Source organism: Apteryx rowi, unplaced genomic scaffold, assembly GCF_003343035.1.
Source record: "Apteryx rowi isolate R43461 unplaced genomic scaffold, aptRow1 scaffold_997, whole genome shotgun sequence".
NCBI lineage: Eukaryota > Metazoa > Chordata > Aves > Apterygiformes > Apterygidae > Apteryx > Apteryx rowi.
In genome coordinates this window covers 75,280-94,789 of record NW_020451312.1, presented here as the reverse complement: position 1 = coordinate 94,789, position 19,510 = coordinate 75,280, and the positions used below count along the sequence as shown (strand labels likewise).

The 19,510-nt window shown below is 60.3% G+C and overlaps 3 protein-coding genes across 3 annotated transcripts in view; 1 reads left to right on the top strand and 2 right to left on the bottom strand.

Annotated features, from left to right (window-relative positions):
• The window catches only part of CD6 (CD6 molecule), a 13,121-nt gene extending 1,324 nt beyond the window's left edge, over positions 1-11,797 (bottom strand). The window contains exons 1-11 of the mRNA XM_026055400.1: positions 11,591-11,797; positions 3,812-3,883; positions 3,163-3,516; positions 2,754-3,062; positions 2,251-2,550; positions 1,900-1,968; positions 1,512-1,649; positions 1,220-1,348; positions 870-977; positions 678-752; positions 348-539 (exon numbers count right to left, since the gene is read on the bottom strand). Of these exons, the coding sequence (XP_025911185.1) occupies positions 348-539; positions 678-752; positions 870-977; positions 1,220-1,348; positions 1,512-1,649; positions 1,900-1,968; positions 2,251-2,550; positions 2,754-3,062; positions 3,163-3,516; positions 3,812-3,883; positions 11,591-11,645 (1,801 nt within the window). The 5' untranslated portion in view covers positions 11,646-11,797. The remainder of the gene's footprint in view (positions 1-347; positions 540-677; positions 753-869; positions 978-1,219; positions 1,349-1,511; positions 1,650-1,899; positions 1,969-2,250; positions 2,551-2,753; positions 3,063-3,162; positions 3,517-3,811; positions 3,884-11,590) is intronic.
• A 1,585-nt stretch (positions 11,798-13,382) lies between these two features.
• On the top strand, positions 13,383-18,444 carry SLC15A3 (solute carrier family 15 member 3). The gene is made up of 8 exons (XM_026055402.1): positions 13,383-14,087; positions 14,577-14,866; positions 14,945-15,110; positions 15,715-15,810; positions 15,940-16,108; positions 16,189-16,347; positions 16,547-16,705; positions 16,947-18,444. Exons 1-8 carry the CDS (start codon positions 13,533-13,535, stop codon positions 17,102-17,104), a joined length of 1,752 nt encoding a protein of 583 aa, XP_025911187.1. The 5' UTR covers positions 13,383-13,532; the 3' UTR covers positions 17,105-18,444.
• A 781-nt stretch (positions 18,445-19,225) lies between these two features.
• The window catches only part of TMEM132A (transmembrane protein 132A), a 4,678-nt gene continuing 4,393 nt past the window's right edge, over positions 19,226-19,510 (bottom strand). The window contains exon 7 of the mRNA XM_026055387.1: positions 19,226-19,498. Within this exon, the coding sequence (XP_025911172.1) occupies positions 19,226-19,498 (273 nt within the window). The remainder of the gene's footprint in view (positions 19,499-19,510) is intronic.

The following is a 19,510-nucleotide window of genomic DNA, read 5'->3' as shown; positions in this document are numbered from 1 at the left end:
CCCTGCTCCCATCCCCTGGGGTCTCACCATCCCCTTTCCCCTCCCTGTGGTTATCCCCATCCCTGCTCCCATCCCCTGGGGTCTCACCATCCCCTGGGGTCTCACCATCCCCATTCCCCTCCCTGTGGCTGTCCCCATCCCTGCTCCCATCCCCTGGGGTCTCACCATCCCCATTCCCCTCTCTGGGGCTGTCCCCATCCCTGCTCCCATCCCCTGGGGTCTCACCATCCCCTGGGGGTCTCACCATCCCCTTTCCCCTCTCTGGGGCTGTCCCCATCCCCATCCCTATCCCCGGAGCCTCGCAGCCCCGCTGCCTGAGTGTCAGTGCGGACCGGCGCCCGGTTCACCTGCACGGGGGTTTTCGGTGCTGCCGTGCGCGGCGGGTGCTGCGTGCAGGTGGGTGCTCTCAGCTGGGGGCTGCGGGCAGGCCCAGGGGCACGGGGCGGCCGCGCTGCTGTTGCAGTAGGGCTCTGTGGAGGCGGACGAGCTGGAGGAGCTGCTTGCTCTGCTGCGGGGCCGAGGGGGCAGCGCGGCTGTCCCTGCATAGCATCGGGGATGGCATCAGCCTCTGGGCCACCGCTTGCCCAGCGCCGTGCCTGCTGTGCATTACGGGCAGAGGAGCAGCCTCACCAAGCAGGATCCCCCCCCCCAGGACACCCCCCCCAGGCCCTTCGTACCCTCTGCAGGGAACGGCCCGGCCCGGCTCGGCGTCAGGGAGAGCGACTGCTCCCCTGGCTGGCGTCGCAGGGAGTCTGGGCGAGAGAGGAGGAACGGTGCATCAGCCCCGGCGCGGGGGCCAACGAGGGGCTGGGTGGGGGCATCGCCACGCTGTGGGGCTGGCAGCCCAGGGCGCGGAGGCGGACGCTCACTGTAGAAGGTGGAGAGGGCCACGGGTGGCTTGCTGCTGAAGTCGTAGTGTTCGTAGTCGGAGTCGGAGTCGGAGTCCTTGTCCGCCAGAAGGGGTGCGACCGGCAGGTCTGCGGGGCAAGACACCCGCCAGCCAGGCCATCACCATTCGGGATGTCCTGCCCCGTGGCCCTCGAGCCCGAGGCCAGCTCCCCACCACCACTGGCTGAGGACGCTCATCCAAGAGGAGCCCTGCAGCTCGTGGCGGGGCTGTCCTGTGCTGGCAGCGAGGGCAAGGGACAGGCCAGGGGCTGGGCTCTGTCCTGGTGCCTCCTGGGGACAGGAGGCATGGGGGGCAACCTGCCGGACCTACCTTGTTCTTTTTGGAGGCTGGGGGGCATCTCCCTGTAGTCGTTGGAGACCCCGGAGGGCACGTCAGGGCCCTGAGCACTGTGGGTCACCAGGACCGGCCCGGATAGCAAGGAAGAGGACACAGTGTGGGCTGCAAGGACAGAGGTGGGGGGGATCCCTTCTCAGCTGGCCTCGGGTCCCAGGCCGCCCAGCTCCCACGGCTGAGGCGAGCCCCGGGAGACCCTGACCGGGCCCACAGCACTGCCTCTTTTGTGGGCAGACGCTTCAGCGCACGCTCCCGGAGGGCTCCTTACCGTTCATCTTCCTCATCCTCAGCAGGGTGATGATGAAGGCCAGAGTGGTAAGCAGGAGCAGCGCTCCCAGAACCAGACACAGGATGAAGAGCGGCATGTGCAGAGGGCTCCGGGCCGTCTCACTCAGGGAGTCCCCAGCTGGGAGGGGGTTGCAAGTGGTGAAACAGAGAACAGACACACCTCGTGACACCTGGAACTCCCCTTCCCCTCCCTGCCCTCCCCCAGGCTCAGCGGCGATGTGGGCGAGCCGGATGCTGCCTGCGAGCCGGTGCTGCCGCACATCTCTCCCTGGGCAGAGATTGCCACGGTGGCCCCCAGACTCAAGCCATGACTGAGGCTCTGCAGCTGGGGAAACAGGGACAGGGCTGCCTCTGCCCTGCCTACTCACTGCTCAGGCGTGTCACGCTGCTTGGTTTCGGCGTTTCCATCGGGGCCGGCGTCTGCAAGCCCTGGGAGCCTGGAAGGGCCGTGGAGAGGAGGGGAGGCAGGAATTAGCTGGGGTAGAAAAGGCAGGGTTGCAACTTATTTTTATGGGGGATCCACAGCTACGAGCATGCACTCAGCCTCCGGGCTGGTGCTCAGCCCCGTGGCCAGCCAGGAGCACGGAGGTGGCCAGTCCTCAGCGGCGGTGTCGCCTACCAGGCAGAGCTGGAGACAGGGGCAAGCTGGATGTGATTCCAGCTCCTGCCCAGTTCCCCTCCCCGGGGCTCCCCCTCGGCTGCAGAGGGCTGTCACATACCGTTGCAGATCACGCCGGCTGCCCGGGACTGGTGGCAGGGAGCTGACTTGTTGTAGGTCCACTTGCAGTCGGCCAGCGACGGCTGCAGGCTCGTGCACTCGTAGAGCATCTTGCCGGGCAGCGTGTGGTTGAAGGAGGGCCGCTCGAGGGGTGGCCCGCAGCCCAGCATCTGGCACAGCACGCTGGCCTCCATCTCATACCACGTGCTGTCACACACCGTGCTCCACGTGCCCCTGAAGAAGACCTCAACCCGGCCCGCGCAGCCATCCCGGCCCCCGGAGAGCTGCCACTGCTGGTGCTCTGCGGGGGAGAGGGCAGATCTCAGGGATCAGCAGGAACGTGCCTGCCTGCATCCCGCACAGATGAACACCAAGGGCTTCCTGCCAGTGGGATTTACCCCTTCTTGGAGGAGACCAAACCCTGCTAAGTCTCTCCTGGGCAGGGCGTTGTCCCTGCGGGACACAGCGATTAGGGAGAAGGGTGCCCGGGCGCCAGGGACTGACCTGAGCACACCACGCCAGCATCCTCCTTGTGGCTGCAGTCGTGCTTCTGGGTGGCAGGGCAGTCCCACAGATGCTCTTCGTGCCCTTCGCAGCTCACGTCATCCAGGAGGATGAGCCCGCTGCCCCGGCCGAAGGAGGCGTTGTCCCGCGCGTGCAGGGCCCAGCCGCACTGCAGTTGCCGGCACACCACGTCGGCGTCGGCGAGGTCCCAGGCGTCGTCGCACACTGTGCCCCACTCACCCGCCTGCTCCATCTCCACCCGGCCCTCGCAGCGGCTCCTCCCGCCGGCCAGCCGCAACCTTCTGGGACCTAGCGGAGACATCCAGCTTGCACTAGTCCCGGGACCGACTTGCAGGAGAGCTTGGGCGATGGATGGGGCAGAGTCCCACCTGAGGGGCACTGCTCTTACCTGTGCAGGTGACCCGAGCCAGCCCTGCTCTGCAGCAGTGGGGCATGGTGGCCAGCTTCAGCAGGCAGGGCCCCCTCTCCCAGCCGCTGCAGTCGGCCGTCACGGCCGCGCAGACGTTGCGTGCGGAAGGGATGGCTTCATTGCTGAAGGGAGCTGGCGCCGCAGCGGGAGCACCTGCCGCGCTGGATTCCTCTGCACCTCCGCAGTGCAGATGCTTGCAGAGAGCGTGGGACGCGGCGATGCTCCAGGACTCCTGGCACACTGGTATCCGCTGCCCGCGGTGCAGCGCCTGCACCGTTCCCCCACAGGGGCTGCTTTCGTTTGCCAGGTGGAGTGAGGCCATGCCAAGGACACCTGCGTGGACCACAGCCAAGCGTGAGGATGCAGGAACGCTCTCCCCTCTGCTATGTAGTGATGCCCCCCAACCTACCCACCTGCAGGGGCTGGGGACCTGCAAGCCCTCCCACCTATATGCTTCCTTCCTTCTGCACCAAAACATGGTTACACGTGCTTGGACATCCCCCAGGCTGGCATCCGAGGAGATGAGCCCCAGAAACGCATACTGCTCTGTCTCGCAGGCATTGACCTGCCCCCCCCCCCGGGGAGGCAGGCACTGAGCAGGGATTTTCCTTGCCCCTCCTGCTCTCACCTGGCTCCGCAGAGGCATTTCCAGTGATGCTGCTCTCCAGGCTGGTGGGAGGCCCTGTTGGCTTCGCTTGGGCTGGAACAAGGAAGGAGCAGTCATGGCATGAAGTGAGAGAGCCTGGCAGGAGCCTCTGTCCCCATCCTCTTGCTCGTTCCCCTCACCAGGATGTGCACTGAGGCACGGGGCAAACCCCAAAACTTTCAGAGGCACGGTGTTAATGCCCAAGAGGAGTCGGATCAGAGGGAATCCCCCTCCAACCTGCAGCTGAGGTGGAAGGTATGGTGCAGTGATGGCTGCACTGATGGACTGTATGCATGCCTAGAGAGAAGCTGAGAGCTGGCAACGGGAGCGATGAAGGCAAAAGCAGTAGCTAGGTCAGTGGATATCTGGAGCCAACATGAGAGCTGGTGTTATTGCCGGCCCCACAAAATTGCACCTGCTTGTCCCACATGGGAATTTGGCCCTACATGTGGGTCAAGCTCACCCCCGTCGCAAGGCCAAGAGCCAGTCCGAGAACTTGTTTGCTGGCACAGGCTGTCTCCCTTTGCTTACCCAGAGCTCTCATCTGTGCGAAGTCCTTGCCAAGAGAAGAGCTCGACCCTTAGCTTGGGATACCATGGCCGGCTATACTAGTTATGCTGGTTCACCCCTGTTGAGAAACTAGCTTGGGAGGATGAATTAAGTCATTTGCTGGAGGAGCCTGCAGTTTTCTTTCCCTCTCACTCATTGTCGCACAGCCTTAGCCCTGTGGCGACGGGAAAGGATCCCCGCTGAACCCTGGCTTCTGCGTCTGCCAGGCCTGGCTGCCAGCCCTGGGACCCGGCTGGGAACAGGGAAAGATTTGGGAGCAGAGAGGAGCCCAGCAGCAAAGCCCTCCTCCATGCATGCAGCCAGGCCTCCACAGGTGGCATTGCATGGACAGGAACCAAAGCGCGCAGCTGAAAAAATCCCTCTCAGCAGTTATTTATTTGCTCTGTCTTCAGCCCTGCTGCACCGTGTTACCCCAAAGAGTACTGCTACCCGGCTTTGGTTATGATAAAAACCTTCCACCGTGCAACAGCAGGGCTGTCTTGAAGATTTCCACCACCACTTCCTTTTCCCTGGGAGTCTGAGTGATCTCGTGGCCCCTCTCTGTTCCCTTTTTTCTGCAGTTTTTCTTCCAGCCCTCTGAATTTGTAAAACTTGGAAAACACAGCCAAAGGGAAGCATTTGGACTGCTGAATAGTTTTGGCAGGGCAAAGCACCGAAGTTTTTTGGAGGGAGAAAAGCAAAACCACCTTTTTGGCTCTGCTCTGGTTCTCACGGTAAGGCTCGGAGATGCTGCAAGCAGCAGACGGCATGGCTGTTGCAACTGCAGGAGGCAAAGCAGGCGGCTGTCTCAGAGCTCCCGTGCGGGCTGCTGGGTTTGCTCTCTTGCTTGCAGACGGCAAGACAGAGGGACACAGATCCGTTAGCATGCCGGCATGCAAATATCCGAGCCATGTCAGCACCTCGCCACGGTCGCTCATGCACAGGGGCTGCAGCGCGGGCAGGAGCGGAGCCAGGATCTCGCTTCCCGTCTGCTCTGGCACATCATTCGGGAGCTTTGCTGCAGCATGGTTGGAAACTCCCCCCCCCCCCCCACACACACCCTTGCAAACAAACCTGACTTACTCAAAAACAGATTTTAAACCAACAGTAGCAACAACCTGGCCCAACCAAACATTAAAAACAGTGAGTCAGGCCTCACCCCAAATAGTGAAACCAGGTTAGAAGAGGCGGGTTTTAGGAGATAGATAGTTCTTTTGATTTGATTTCTGGTCTACAGCTCAGAAAGATGAATTCAGGGCCCTTCTCAAACTTTCCTGAGAGCTCAGAAATTTGGCTGTCTTTTTCAGCGAGGAGCTCATGAAGTAACACGGCTCAAGGGGCTGGTGTTTCCCGGTGAAGGAAGATGCCCCACCAGCTACCACGAGATGCATGGCAAAACCCTGACCACTGCAGGCCCGCACCCGAGCCAGGCCACTTTCCCTTCCTGCTCGTGGAAATAGCTCATCCGAGGTGTGACTTAGGACCCGTCGTCTCAGGTGCCTGCCTGGAGTCGCTGCTGACCCTGGGAGGTCAAGGCACCGTGAAGGTGGAGGTCGGCTGGGCTGGTGGGTCTCTCGTGCTGCTCCGCTGCCTCTGCTCGGCTCCTGCGCCAACGGCCCTGGGCAGCCCAAAGCGCCTGCGAAAGGGAGCCCTACCGCTTTGCCAGGACAAGGCAAGGACCTGGAAAGAGGCTGCTGAAGGAAGGAAAGTCTGTCAGGAGAGGGAGCTAGCTTGTGGGGTTGGCTCTGGTAAATGCTGGCCTGAGAAAGGAGAACTGTAGGGTAGGACAGCAGCTCCGGGGACCTAGGAGAGGGGAAAATCCACCACCGACAGTGGGGTTAACCTGTTGCTCACGCTCATGCAATTTCCTTTCACTGCAGAAACTCATCCCAGGAACTCATGCTGCTCAGAGAAATCCTCCATTAGTGGCTTTTCCTTTGACTCCTGCTGAGTCCAGGGCAGAGACCTGGCTCTGAGGAAAAGCACAGAAAAAGGCACATCCCTGAACCTGGTCCCCAGGGCCCTGCGTGCCTGATGGAGCGGAATATGCCCCTGTGGCCACCAGCTTCATCCTCCGCACACCCTCCGAGTACCACGGACGTGGCCAGCTCCCGTGCGGGGACAGGCGGACCCAGCGCTGGCAGCAGCACGGTGCAGCCGTGCGTGTCGCGGCTCACGAGCCTTGCCGGAAGGCGACACGGAGCCAGGGAGATGACAGACAAAATGGTAAGCCCTGGGCTACCACAAGATGGTGGCCCCGCAGCGAGCACAACTGGAAGCACTGTGACAAGCTCCTGAGCTGGTCTCCCAGGCTGCGCTGCGCTTGGGTACAAGTGTTTTGCACCCCTGAAACTGAATCCCTGGCTTCACGCGTTGGCCTTCCCGGCCCAGGGGCTGAAAAGGTCTCTGAAGGCAGGATGGGGGAGACGTGCCTGGAGGGCCAAGTCTGGAGCAGAAAGACACGTTTTGAAAGACCCCTTTGTAGGACAGAGGGAAGCAGAAACTCGATCTAAATGTAGAAACACTGAGAAACTGCTCACCGATAGGAAAATTCAGCTGCGAAGCAGCATCATGAGCCTGGACCGTCTCTGCTTGCCAGCCTGCCTTCCAGCACACACTGCGCTCCTGGGCTGAGCGATAACCTCTCCACTGCCACAAGCGTAAAGCACTTGGCATTCCCATCTCCCAAACCCGCCTGGCTTTCATGCCGAGGGCTCCTTTGCGGGGAGGAGCTGCCAGCACCCGAAACATGGCCTCCCCGCTGCCAGGACGAGGCTCAGCGCTCTTCCCTGCTCTGCTCAACCCGGGGCTTAGCACAAGGCTCTCCCTCCTGTCCCCAGGCCCCAGCAAGCTGAATAGATGTCACTGTCACGGCAATTTAGTTTTAGATGAAACACTTTTCTCTCTCCCCGCTGGCGGGTTGTGCCCCGAGGGCATGGTATCATTTCAGTCGCGTCTCTCTGATTCTTTCCTCCCTGTCTTGCTGTCCTTTCTCTCTCCCTTCCCTTTAATTTAACCGACATCAACAGCCCATTTCAGCAAGGGCTTTAGCAGGGAGCTGACAGCCCCGCTGAGCTCCTCGCTGGGCTCTGATGTTTATCACCAGAAAAAATACACAGCCTGAATTTGCTGTTCAGCTCCTCCTGGGCAGAGGATGTATGCCGAAGGATGAGGCTAGGTGTCTTTGCTGTAATTGCAGTTGAAATCATGCTATTATTTATTCCCCTGATAGCAAAGGGTGCGATGCAGGGTTCCTTGCTCAGCCCCTGGAAACAGCATCAATGCGGAGTGCGGAGAGCTCTTCTTCCTACAGTCTCAGCCAGGCCAGTGCACCCAAAATAAGTGGCCGGAGTAGAGCTGGGACCAGAGATGGACCTGGGACCAGAGACAGACCTGGCACCGTTCCCTTCTCTGCTGAAGGCCTCAGTCTGGGTTCATCTCACCTCACATGGCTGAGGTGCTCCACCAGGAGCCCAGCATGAGCCGCTGGAGGTGCCTGTGCCATGGTGAGCTAGGTCCTGTCCTGACACTCCTTTCAACAGTGCAGCTGCAAAGGGAGATGAGACCAACCAGCCAGGCAGGACCAGTCATTTCACGTCTGGCCATGTGAATCCTCTGCTTTGCCTCAACGGCTCCCCGACCTACGGCAGAAACTGCTAGTGCTTGGCCGCCTCTCAGGGAGGCACGTCAAGATGCATGAGGAGGTCACTTTAAAAATTTCATGGCAAACCAGTTGAATGAAGAGAAATGTTGTGTGTCGAGTGCCCTGTATTTCATACACCACTTGTCTTTCTGCTCTGTGCTCAGATCGTGCCAAATAGCTTTGAGCTATTGATCCATGAGAGGCTCCCGGCTGCAGTGTACAACACAGTGCCAACACTGGACGCGCAGGTCAAGGGGAAGAGGACTCCCTGCCACTCCCAAACACCTTGCTAGCCACTACCTGAGGTCAACGTGCAAGATCCCAGCAATCAATCACACACATCTGCCGTAGCACGCCGAATCCTCCCCACCGGCACAATGCAGTGCGACACTGTCTGACGCTGAGTTAGCCCCTTATGCTTCTAAGTATGCCGGATGTGATCTATCAAAATAAGCCCTGCTACTGCGAAAACAAATTTGCTGTTGTTGAGGCCATTGCATGCATCTTAATAACAAAATTTATTTTCTCCTTGCTTTAAATAAGAGCCGGTTAAATGGACTGTATGGAAACAGAAGATGCTATGCACTACAGAGAAAATAACCAAAAGGATCATGGGCTGTGGGGTTAGCAGCCTCGTGCTACACTCTACAGCGCTTATAAATCCTGCTTTCACTTCTGTCCCTCCATTGCTACATGATATATCAATTTGTTTAACCTACTTGTGTGGGGTTTGCATCAGCATGCCTTTGTCTGGGGCAGACATCCCAGGGTGCTGGGAGAGTAGGCTTCACAAAAAAAAAAATACGGTCAGTACCTTTTTCTGTGGAACAAAATCTCATAAAAAAACAAGATTGCTTATAGACTTCTAGGAATGATCCTTTGCTGGTCATTTGGGTAAGACAATATCCACAGTTTGCCAATCAATTCACTGGAGAATTTATTGTATGGGTAGCATATGACGAGATTTCAGAAATAAGCCTCAAGGTGTGATTCTAGCAACGATTCCTCTGGCTGCTGCTTTTTCCCTGGCTGCTGCTTTTTTGCCTGAATGGTCTCCGGCTTCTTATTAAAAAAAAGATAAGAGACAGAGACGAAGAAATAGTCCCCAAAAGGCACCTGGGGAGCGTGATGGGCTTGCAAAGCAGTGTGATCACAGAAGCAGGACAGGCGCAGCGGGAAGGAGCCACATCACAGGGTCCTGCTGCTTGTGAGAGCCTCCGGGACTGGCCACAGACAGAGGGAAGACATTAGGCTGGAGGAACCTTTACTCTCACCCCGTATGGCCATTCTGCCATTCCTAAATTGGGATGCTTTAGCAAAGGCAAAAGGCAGTTGATTTACAGCCCTGAACGTCCTTGTCGGGCAGGTCCAGCCCAGCTGGGTGACTTGCCCCAGCCCCAGAGCATGGGGAGGAGGGAGGGAGTGCTGGTCTCCCTCCATGCAGACCCTGCCAATGGTGGGGGTGCAAGGAGAGCCAGGGCTGAGGTCCTGGGGATTTCCTAGGACGTGGAAGCTTGTTCCCCTCGGAAAGCAGACTGAGACTGCACACAGAACTCCCAAAGGTCACTTTGGCAGCCCTCCTCCCTTCCCCTATTCCTCCCTGGCCATTAAAGTGGTGCCAACAGAAGTAAAACTATTGTAACCCAAATCACATCTAGGCCAGCGGGACCAAGGAGGAAACCAGAAGAACAACAACAAAGAAGCAAAGAGGAGCCGTTAGGTGGAAACACAGGAGATGACAATTCATTAATTGATCAGTAACAACAGCAGCCACAGAATTAGCCGTTGTTTCTGTCAGCCATTTTGGGTGTGAAAACACCCTGAACGCTGCACAACTGAGAGGAGGAGGTGGCACCATCCCAAGAAAACTTTCTGCTCAGATGCAGTGACTGACAGAACGATCGGCTATGATGGGAGCTGGAGAAAAGGCACCAAAAGCCTTGTGCCAGCAATAAGCAGCATGGTGGGAACATGGGTCCCAGGGAAATTGGCTTGTCCATTCACTCAGCAGAAAGCAGCGCTTGGAGGGGATTCCTTCACACGCTGAGGGACAAGTGGGTTGGGATGTGTCAGGGACTGCCCGTGAGCCTGGTTATTAATAACGGCAATAATCTGCTTCTTGAGGCTAATTTCAGATCAGCGCCCAATGCAGGTGATGTGACCCATCTGCTAGGGACCTTCATTCCCCCCCACAGTGCAGACTTACAGAGGATTTAGCCTAGGTGCCTAAAATTCAGAGAGGGCCACACCTATGTTAGGTGCTTAAGTTAAGCTCGTCCTGGGCCAATAACAATAACAATACTGGATTGTCTAAGGCTGACATTAGCAAAGTGCTTTGCCTCAATTTTGCATCAGCAGAAGGGCTTGGTTGTCCATTGTGTGCCCTTGATCCAAAGGCTGCTTGTGAGGACCTCGGTATGGGGGAAAAAGCAGGGAGAGCTTCCCCAAGCCCATTGATGCAGGGACAAATTCCTATTGCTTTGGCCTTGTGTGGCTGTCTACAGGAAGGCTCTGTTGCTCTGCCCAGGTCTGCCACAGGAGCCAAGGAGGAGGGGGCACTCATGGGGGAAATCTCCTTTGAAAGATTTCTTGGGGAGCAAATCAGCAGCTGTACACTCTCTTCTTAGAGCAGGTCTCTGGCCATCTGTGCTCTGCTGTCACCCGTCTTCCCATGCTGATCCCCTGTGATGTGGCTCTGCAGTTAGCCCCACCACCCCTCATCCTGCATCCCGCTAGGGACCCCTTCTCCGTCTCAGCTCTGCCTCCAGGTCTGAGGCTGGGCTGGGCAGGAGAGCAAGGAAACTTCCTTTTGGGGACCAGTTGCCTTCTTGGGTGGTGTTTTGGGGCATCTTGGCCTGGTCATCTCCTCAGGAGGGAAGGGAGATAGATTCACAGCAAGCAATGGTCAAAAGGGCTGCCTATATGGAGTAGAGGGCTTGGTCTGTCCTCCACAAGGCAGGGAGGGTGTGAGAGCTGGTAGATGGGACAGTTCACCTCAGGGTCCTTCAGATTTGTCCCTTGTGCCCTTATCTCACGATGGCTGTTCGGAGGTATGCTTGAAAGGCATCTGGGGGAGACTGAGAGCGTGGGAAAAGCCTCCATCCCCCACCGTGGGAAAGACACTTATCCTGAGAGTCCTTTTATAGTTGCCAAACTCAATAGCACCGAAACAGGGAACCCCTTCAGCTCATTCCAACCAAGCAGTAAGAAGGCATGTGAAGGAAGGGTGGAGGTCACCGCAGCCCCATGCCGTGCCTAGCATCTCGGGGTGGAAATGAGGCTGGTTTCCAGAGCTGCCTACATAGCATCCTTGCTCAGCACCGAATTTGAATCAACACTGATAACATCCACTCTGCTTCGCAAACAACTTCAAGACAGTTGCAAGCACCTACCTCCAGGAAGGGACTGGCCCAGAGCGGGGTGAAGTGGAAGGTGCCCATCTCCAAAGACAGAAGAGCCATTACCTTAGCTTGAATCTCACGGTATGAGAGTTTGTGCCTGGGGGGTCCCCTCATGAAGAGATGTGAGGGAAGGAAAGGAGCGGGGAGAGAGTGATGAAGGTGGCATACCTTGTCTGGGCGCTGCCAAGGAGAGAGCTGCCAAGAGCATGTAGAGTACCTCCATCCTTCTCACAGGCTGCCGAGCGGTCCCATCATGGGCTTGGGAGCCACGGGGTCAGGCAGCCCTGTCCTGCCACTGCCTTTCTCAGTTGCTTGGAGGCATGGTTTTGGTGCAGCCCCGCACTCTCTCTCTCTCTCTCTGCCTCTCTCTCCTTTTCTGTCTTGTGGTTGAGGTCTCCAGGAAGCCAGCTCAGCATCTTGGGGGTGGAGGCAGAGGAGAAAGTGAGCAGAACAGAGCAGTTGCTGGGGTGGCTTCATCCTGCAAAGTGCAGCAAACAACTGAGCCTTTTGTCGGGGGGAAGTGGCACCCCTGAAGAGGGAAGGGGGGGGGTAGATCTAGGTGGGCTTCGCTCAGGGACCACACCACGCGTCTGCTGCATCCCTGTGCATCGCAGCACCGCCTTGGGGAGCCACGAGGACCTTGTGGCCCCACACCTGGTGGCACTCAGCCCCAGGGGGATGCGGGCCTTGCTGGGGCCAGGATTTGCGTCTCCTGGCATCCCACCATGTCACAGACTGGGGCCCACCCGGGGGGTCTTCCCTGGGGCTCGGAGCTGCGGGACCTTCACAGGGCAGTGGAGGCAGCGGGCGCTGGCGCAGAGGACCTCGGGGCAGCCCCAGCAGTGCCGCAGCCACCCCGGGAGCCAGGGCAGAGAGCCCCTGGGGAGCGACCCCCCCCCGCCCCCGCTCGGCCCCCTCGTTCCCCCGCCATCTTCGGGGCGGCCGCCATGCTCGGCCCGGGGAGCACCCACATGGCGGGTGCCCGCCGGCGCAGCCCTGCTGCCCTCTGGAGGCCGGGGTGCCCCTCTCTGCCCTGGGACACGGCGGGGCCTCCCGGGGGGCCCCCCGGGGCCATGGTGTGGGCCGGGGTGCCCTGGTTTGGGGGGGAGGGGAGTACTGCCGGTTGCCATGGTGATGGCGGCCTGGTGCAGGCCACAGCCCCCCGGGGGGSGGGGGGGGGGGGTCTGCTGGTTGCCACGGCGACCCAGGGCCTGAGTTTTGGGGTGCGGAGGGCTATAATAGGCCCTATCTCTCCCCCTCGCGCCCTCCTTTCCTCGGCCACCCGTTTTGTTTTGCGAAACTTCTTAAAATCTTGAAGCTCGCACGCGCGGCCCAGCCTGGCGGAAGCCGCCGGAGAGACAAGCACGTGTGCCCGGGGAGCGTGCGATCCCGCAGGCCCCTTTCCCTGGGAAATGGGGCTCCTAAACAAACGCTTGTGACCTTGCGAGCTGTGGGATTTGTGTGTGTGTGGGGGGGTCAGCGTAGCGGTTCGGAGCGAGGCTCACGCAGCACCGATGGCTCCAGCCGCCTCGGCCGGACACACGACACCGCCCAGCACGGCACGAGCCCGCGGCCTGGAGCCCGGACGCTCCCGTGGCCGGGGGAGAGCGCGGCTCCGGCAAGGGGTTTTGATGCCGCAGACGCCCCGGACTGAGGGGGTCCGAATCCCCCAGCAGAGCGGTGCGGGAATGCCCTCCCCGGAGCAGCGGGGGAGAGCAACGCCCCAGCCCGGGGCGGAGAGAGGGGGAAACCGAGGCCGGGAGAGCGGCCGCCCTGCGAAAGGAGAAGCTGCGCCGGCTCATGGGGCCGGGGAGTTTCGCTTCTGAGCCACGGGTCGTCATATGATGTCTCTATTCATCAGAGAAATGGGGAAGCGGGAGCCAGGGAGGGGAGGGCAGGGGGCTCGGAGAGGGAAGAAGCCGGAGAAAGCCCGCCCCGCGGGGAAGAGAGCCTGGGGCAGAGGCCCGGAGGGGAAAGCCGGGCGAGGAAGGGGCTGCCGGCAGAGGCATGAGAGGGAGACGCGGCCGTCCCACCCGGACGCGGCGGTGAAGGGACGCGCAGCCCGGGGAGGGCGCGGAGGGCTGCCGCAACCGCGAGCCGAGGGGAGGACATGGCCCCGGCAGGGCGCCGCGGGGAGCGGAGACCCTTGCTGGCGGCGGGCAGGGCCCGGGACGGGTCGCCGCTCAAGGGGCGCTGGGCGGCGTGCGCGGCCGTGCTGGTGGTGGAGAGCCTGGAGCGGGCGGCTTTCTTCGGCATCACCGCCAACCTGGTGCTCTACCTCAACAGCAGCACCTTCAACTGGGGCGGGACCCAGGCGTCCCGCGCCTCCCTGCTCTTCCTGGGGGCCTCCTACCTGCTCTCGCCCGTCGGCGGCTGGCTGGCGGATGTCTACCTGGGCCGCTACGGCACCGTGGCCCTGAGCTTCTTGCCGTACCTCCTGGCAGCTTGCCTGCTGCCCACCACGGCCTCGCTCGATGGGCGCCTCTCCCTGTGCGGGCAGATGCCCTCCTACTCCATCCAAAATTGCTCCGCGGACCACACCAGGACGTGCCCAGGGCAGCCCCAGTACCAGTACTGTGCCCCCGTGGTCTACTCCGGCCTTCTGCTCTTGGCTCTGGGCGTCAGCTCCACCAGGGCCAACCTCACCCCCTTCGGTGCTGACCAGGTAAGTGGGCCTTCCTGCCTTGTCCTCCTCCATCTGGCCCTCCTCAGAAAGCTCCTCCAGCTCCGGCTACTTGCCATGTGCAATGGACCTGCCAGTTTCTGTTCCTCTACTGCAAAGACCAAGGGGTAGTCTCCTCACAACCCAGGAGGAAAGGCTGCGGGGAGGAGCAGATGTGCTGGTTCCCAGAATGGTTTCATCCCTGTAGATCACCTGCAAATCCTTCAAGGCCCTTGGTGGAGCCTTGCTGGGGAAAGTGGGGCACTGGAAGGAGTAGAAAGCTGGAAGGTGAGGGGTAAAGAGAAGCAGGAGATGGTGAGAGGGGGCTGTGGAGGAGGTTTGGAGCACAGCAGAGATGTGGGAGTTTGGTAGGACAGGGGATGAGATGGAAACCCTGCGTTCAGGGCTGAGGTTTGGCTCTGTCCAGGCACTGCTGGCACTGAGCTGGTTATGGGGCATTTTCCTCCACACTGCCTTCTCTTGCTCTGGCAGGTGACCGACCGGGGCGAGGACACCACGCGGCGCTTCTTCAACTGGTTCTATTGGAGCATCAACATCGGGGCTGTCTTTGCCCTCCTGGTGGTGGCCTTCATCCAGCAGAACATCAGTTTTCTGGTCGGCTACCTCATCCCTGTTGCCTGCCTGGCCTTGGCCCTCTTCATCTTCCTCCTGGCCACCCCCACCTTTGTTACGAAGCCCCCCACGGGCAGCCAAGTCTCTGTCATGATCAAACTGGCCTTACAGAGCTGCGGCTGTACCTGGCTGGGGGGCAACAGGGCCAGGTGAGACAGGGCTGGGGGGTCTGCCGGGAGCAGAGTCACCCCATGCCTGGCCCTTCTCATGCTGTCTTTCCCTCCTAGGCTGAGTACTCGCCGGTCACAGGCTGGGGCCAGGGAGTCTTTCCCCGATAGCAGACCACAGCCCGGGGCTCCATCTTATGAGGAGGACCTTGCCAACTTCCAGGTGATGGCCAAGATCCTGCCTGTGATGCTGGCTTTCATCCCTTACTGGATGGTCTACTTCCAGGTGAGGTGTGATGGGTGGCCTCTGTGCCAGGCAGTTGGGTAGGCTAGGCAAGGGGCAAGATGGGACCAAAATCCTGGCCCTGGCTGGTCTCTCCAGAGGGGCCAGCTGGAGACACTGAGTTTCCCCAGACAAGTGAGGTGGTAGCTATGAGAACTGATGGGCCCAGGGATAGGTTTAATGGTAGGACTGCTTTTCAAGCAGGCATCTGCCAGGACCTTGGTGAATAGGCAGTACTCGACAGTCGCTCAAGGGGAACAGCCTGTAGGAACATCTCTGAAGGGAGTGGAGGACCTGGGTGCTCTGGGGTATCTTGAGGCAGGAGGAATGTGGTGCAGGGTATGTGCATGGTCCCAAGACATGAGTTTGGGCTGGGAGGCCATGCTACATGCCACCTAATGCCCAGAGCTGTACATTTGGCTCTGCTGGAGGCTTTTAGAGTTCCTGTTTTTTCAAGCGGTCTTGGGGCAGTTTAACCCAGCAAGGAACGTGCTTCACACCGGCTGGAGGAAAGACTGGGGGCAGACAGGGTGGTGGGTCTGTTCAGGAGCTGGCTTTTCTCCCCTCACCTCTGAGCCAACAGAGTCACCTTCACTGTGCCTTTTAGATGCAGTCAACCTATTACCTGCAGGGCCTGCACCTCCGCATCCCCAGCATCTTCCAGCACAGCCAGACCCATGCCAGCGCCACCCACAACTACATGGTGAGGGATAGGGCTGGGAGCTCGCAGACCTGCTGAGCGAGGGCCGGGTCAGGAGCCAGGGACATCCCCAGGGATGCTGAGCTCCTTCCTGAGAACAACTGCTGGGTCTTGACCTGTCTCGGCCTGCAGTTTCCAGATGCCTGGCTCCTCCTGGCCAACGTGGTGGTCTTGCTAGCTTTGGTGCCACTGAAAGACCGGGTCATCGACCCATTCCTGGTGAGGAGGAAGCTACTGCCATCAGCACTGAAGCGAATGTCCCTGGGCATGTTCTTTGGCCTCGCCTCCATCCTCGCAGCAGGTGAGGCCCCAGCCTGACACTGGGGTGTGAGCCTGCAATGAGCGGGCACTCCATCTGTCCTCACCACCGGTTTCCCTCAGGTGTCCTGGAGAGAGAGCGGCTGCAATATGTGCATCACAACCAGACTGTCTCGCAGTTCATTGGCAAGGACAGTTACGTGGCCGCTTCGCTGCCCATCTGGTGGCAGATCCCCCAATACCTGCTCATTGGCATCAGCGAGCTGTTTGCCAGCATCCCAGGTAAGTGGTGCCCTCCCCTCCTCGCCCCACACGGCCCCAGGGCACCCGGCTGTGCGCACCCTGCCAAGCAGCGACTTGCACTCTGCAGACTTCAGCCATGACAAGGTTGTTTGTTTGGTGGGCAGCTGGCAGACCTCATCGAAGGGTTCAAGGCCTTGCCCTGCCATGAGTACCACGTGCTCTGTCTGCTTTCTCACAGGCCTTGAGTTCGCCTACTCTGAGGCCCCCAAGTCCATGAAAGGAGCCATCATGGGTCTCTTCTTCTTCATCTCCGGGGTGGGCTCGCTCCTGGGCTCTGGGCTTTTGACCCTCCTCTCACTGCCTTCCCACGGGTGGATGCACTGCCCAGAGGACTACGGTGAGCACAGGCTGGGAGCCCTGCCAGCTGGCGGGAGGTGACATGGCCCCGTGAGCCAGTGGGGCAGCGGCACCGGGGTGGAGGTCCTAGGTTGGGGCTCACATTCTGCATATCTCTGCAAGGCCATTTCTCCTGTGCGCTTAGGCCACCTTTGTGGCCAGCAGAGCGGGGATGGGGTGTAGCGTAGCACAGGGGTGTCAGTAGAGCTCCCCTGGATTCTGACTGTCCTTCCTCTTCGCAGGCAATATTAACAACTGCCGCATGGACTATTACTTCTTCCTGCTGGCGGGCATCCAGTCGGTCACCTGCCTCCTTTTTGCTTGGATCTCTGTGCACTATGAAAAACAGCCACGGCAGCCTGGCACTTGCCGCCTCTGTGTGAAGCAGGAGGAGGACTGACACCATGAGAGGTGACCCAGGCCTTGTCCCCATTCCCACATCGATTCAGAGAGAGGAGGCTGGCCCCAGTCCCACCAAGGCAGGTGGACAGGTCCCCGGGGCAGCCAGCGCTCTGATAAAGATCCCTGCTCACCCCCCTCTCTGCAGCCCCAGGACCCTCCTCTCCATGGGTTTCTGGGGAGTAGCAGGAATGGCTCGAGGCCTGCTGTGAGAGGGAACCAGATGTGTGGGAAGGCAGGAGGGAAGGTTTCCTGCATCTCTGATTGATTGGTGATGCAGCCCTGAGCCGGTCCAGCCCTCAGAGAGCCTGCAAGGAACAGGGTGATGGAGAGGGCTGGGGGGGGGGGGCCTTTCCCTTGTCTCTCCTGGCATGATCCTGCTAGGGATATCTGTGGGAATTTGGGGACATCTCAGGACCACCAGAACAGCTTGGAGGGGGCCCAAGAGGAGTAGAAATCCACAGTGCATCCCTGAATAAAGGGACTGGCATGGACATGTGCCCCCCTAAACCTGCTGGATTTCACCAGTAAACCTATTGCGTGACTGTGTGGTGGGGGAGATGGTTCACCAATGTTTGCAGGGGTGGAGGAGGAGGGCAGAGGGGTGTCCGAGTTGTTTGTGGGCCTGTTGCTCTGGCTGGAGGGGCCTGCCTGTGGTGGGGCTCCAGCACCGGGCAAGACGGGGAGGGGGGGGATCCTGGTCCTGTGTGCGTTAGGTCTGGATGGGCCGAGGAAGGTGGGAGTCCATGCTGCACGGCGTGATGGGGAGGGGAGCAACTCCCTTCCCCACATGGCCACAGCCTCCCGGGGTGCCCATTTCCTCACCAGGCAGAGCAGAGCGGAGCAACGCGGCCAGACTTGTCCGTGTGCCAACGGGGCCATCACGCCAAGGTCACCCCGGCTGTGCCAGAGCCAGGAACGGAGCCCAAAGCCCTTCCCGTGCCTGGCTCTGCCTTCCTCTCCCTCCCACGCTAAGCCCAATGCAAACAGCCCACTCCAGGCCTTGCATCCTCTGCTGTCGGTTCAAGCCCCCGGAAAGCCACATGCCTGCTCCTTCCTCCACCACGGGCCCGTGATGGGCTCCTCCAAGCACTCCTGCAGTTCCCTCATGTACTTCCCTGCCAGGGCTCTGCTTCTCCAGCACAGCTGGGGCTTGTCTTGGGCAGCTTCTCCATGACAGAAAGGCCCTTTCAGGTGGAGGAATCACATCTCCATCCCCCCCACATCCCAAGCCCACCACGGCAAGATGGGGGCTATGGCGGGAGGTGGCCGTGCAGGCACCCAGGTCTCCAGTCCCCTTCTCTCCCCAGCAGGAACAGACACGCCATGCCACAGGGAGGAGGGAGGTCAGCTTTTTAAAATATTTTATTTTTGTAACAATGTCAGAATTAAAAATCTTCCATAAATAACAGACCCCTCCCCTCGTGGCAGCCCCTCCCCACAATGCTACAGGTATAAAATGCCAATCATACAAAACGGATGCACGGCCAGGGTGAAGGTGGGGATGAGCTCGCGCCCCCAGCCCCTCTCCTCGCTGTGGGAGGATAGGGCTGGGGATGGGGCAGGGGGACACGGGCCAGTCCCTGGGATCAGACCACAGGACTCATCATCACTATGAACACAATGTCGCAATGAGACCCAAAGCAATAAGGGGACCGAGGCTTCCTCCGCGCAATTCCCCCTCCCGGGGCAGCTCCCAGTGACGAAAACACCCTCCAACGCCAAGGCGACCAGCAGGACGCCTGGGCGCGTGGTGGCAGTGGCGAACCTCCCAGCGAGGTGGGCCTGGGGAGCTGGCGCAGACCACGAGGAGGGCAGACGCTCTGAGCTGGGAGGCAACGGCCGTGCGAGCTGGTCCCTAACGGCGATGCCTTTCCCATGGAGCCACAGGCATCCAGGGCCAGTCTCTCCAGGTGGCGCAGGGCTCCAGCCACCACGGTGGCCAGGGAGGGGACAGGGATGGGTCCCCCAGCGCGGCATGGCCTGCCGCGAGCAGGGGAAGTGGGGCAGGAACACGTCTCCCCAGGGAGTAGCAGGGAGGTGTGGGGAGGAGGAGGTCGGTCCCTTACTGGTTTGCCTGGCCTGGTACCAGCCAGGGGGGCTGGGGACAGCCCCCCCCAGGTCAGGAGCTGCCCCGGATCCTCTCCATGTAGCTCCTGAGCTCCTCGGGGTCCCGGAGCCCCATGTCCTCGCACACCCAGCGGATGTCGTCCTCGCTGGCCACCAGGATGGACTGGACGTTGGAGGCGGGCAGGGGGGGCTCCTCGGGCGCCCGCGGGGGCGCGAAGGTGACGAACTCCACGCGCTTCCTCCGGCCGCCCCCCGGCGCGCCGCCCTCCTTGCGGGGCAGGGCGGCCCCAGGCGTCGGGGCGCCCAGGAGCGGGCTGCCACCAGGCTCCTCAGCAGC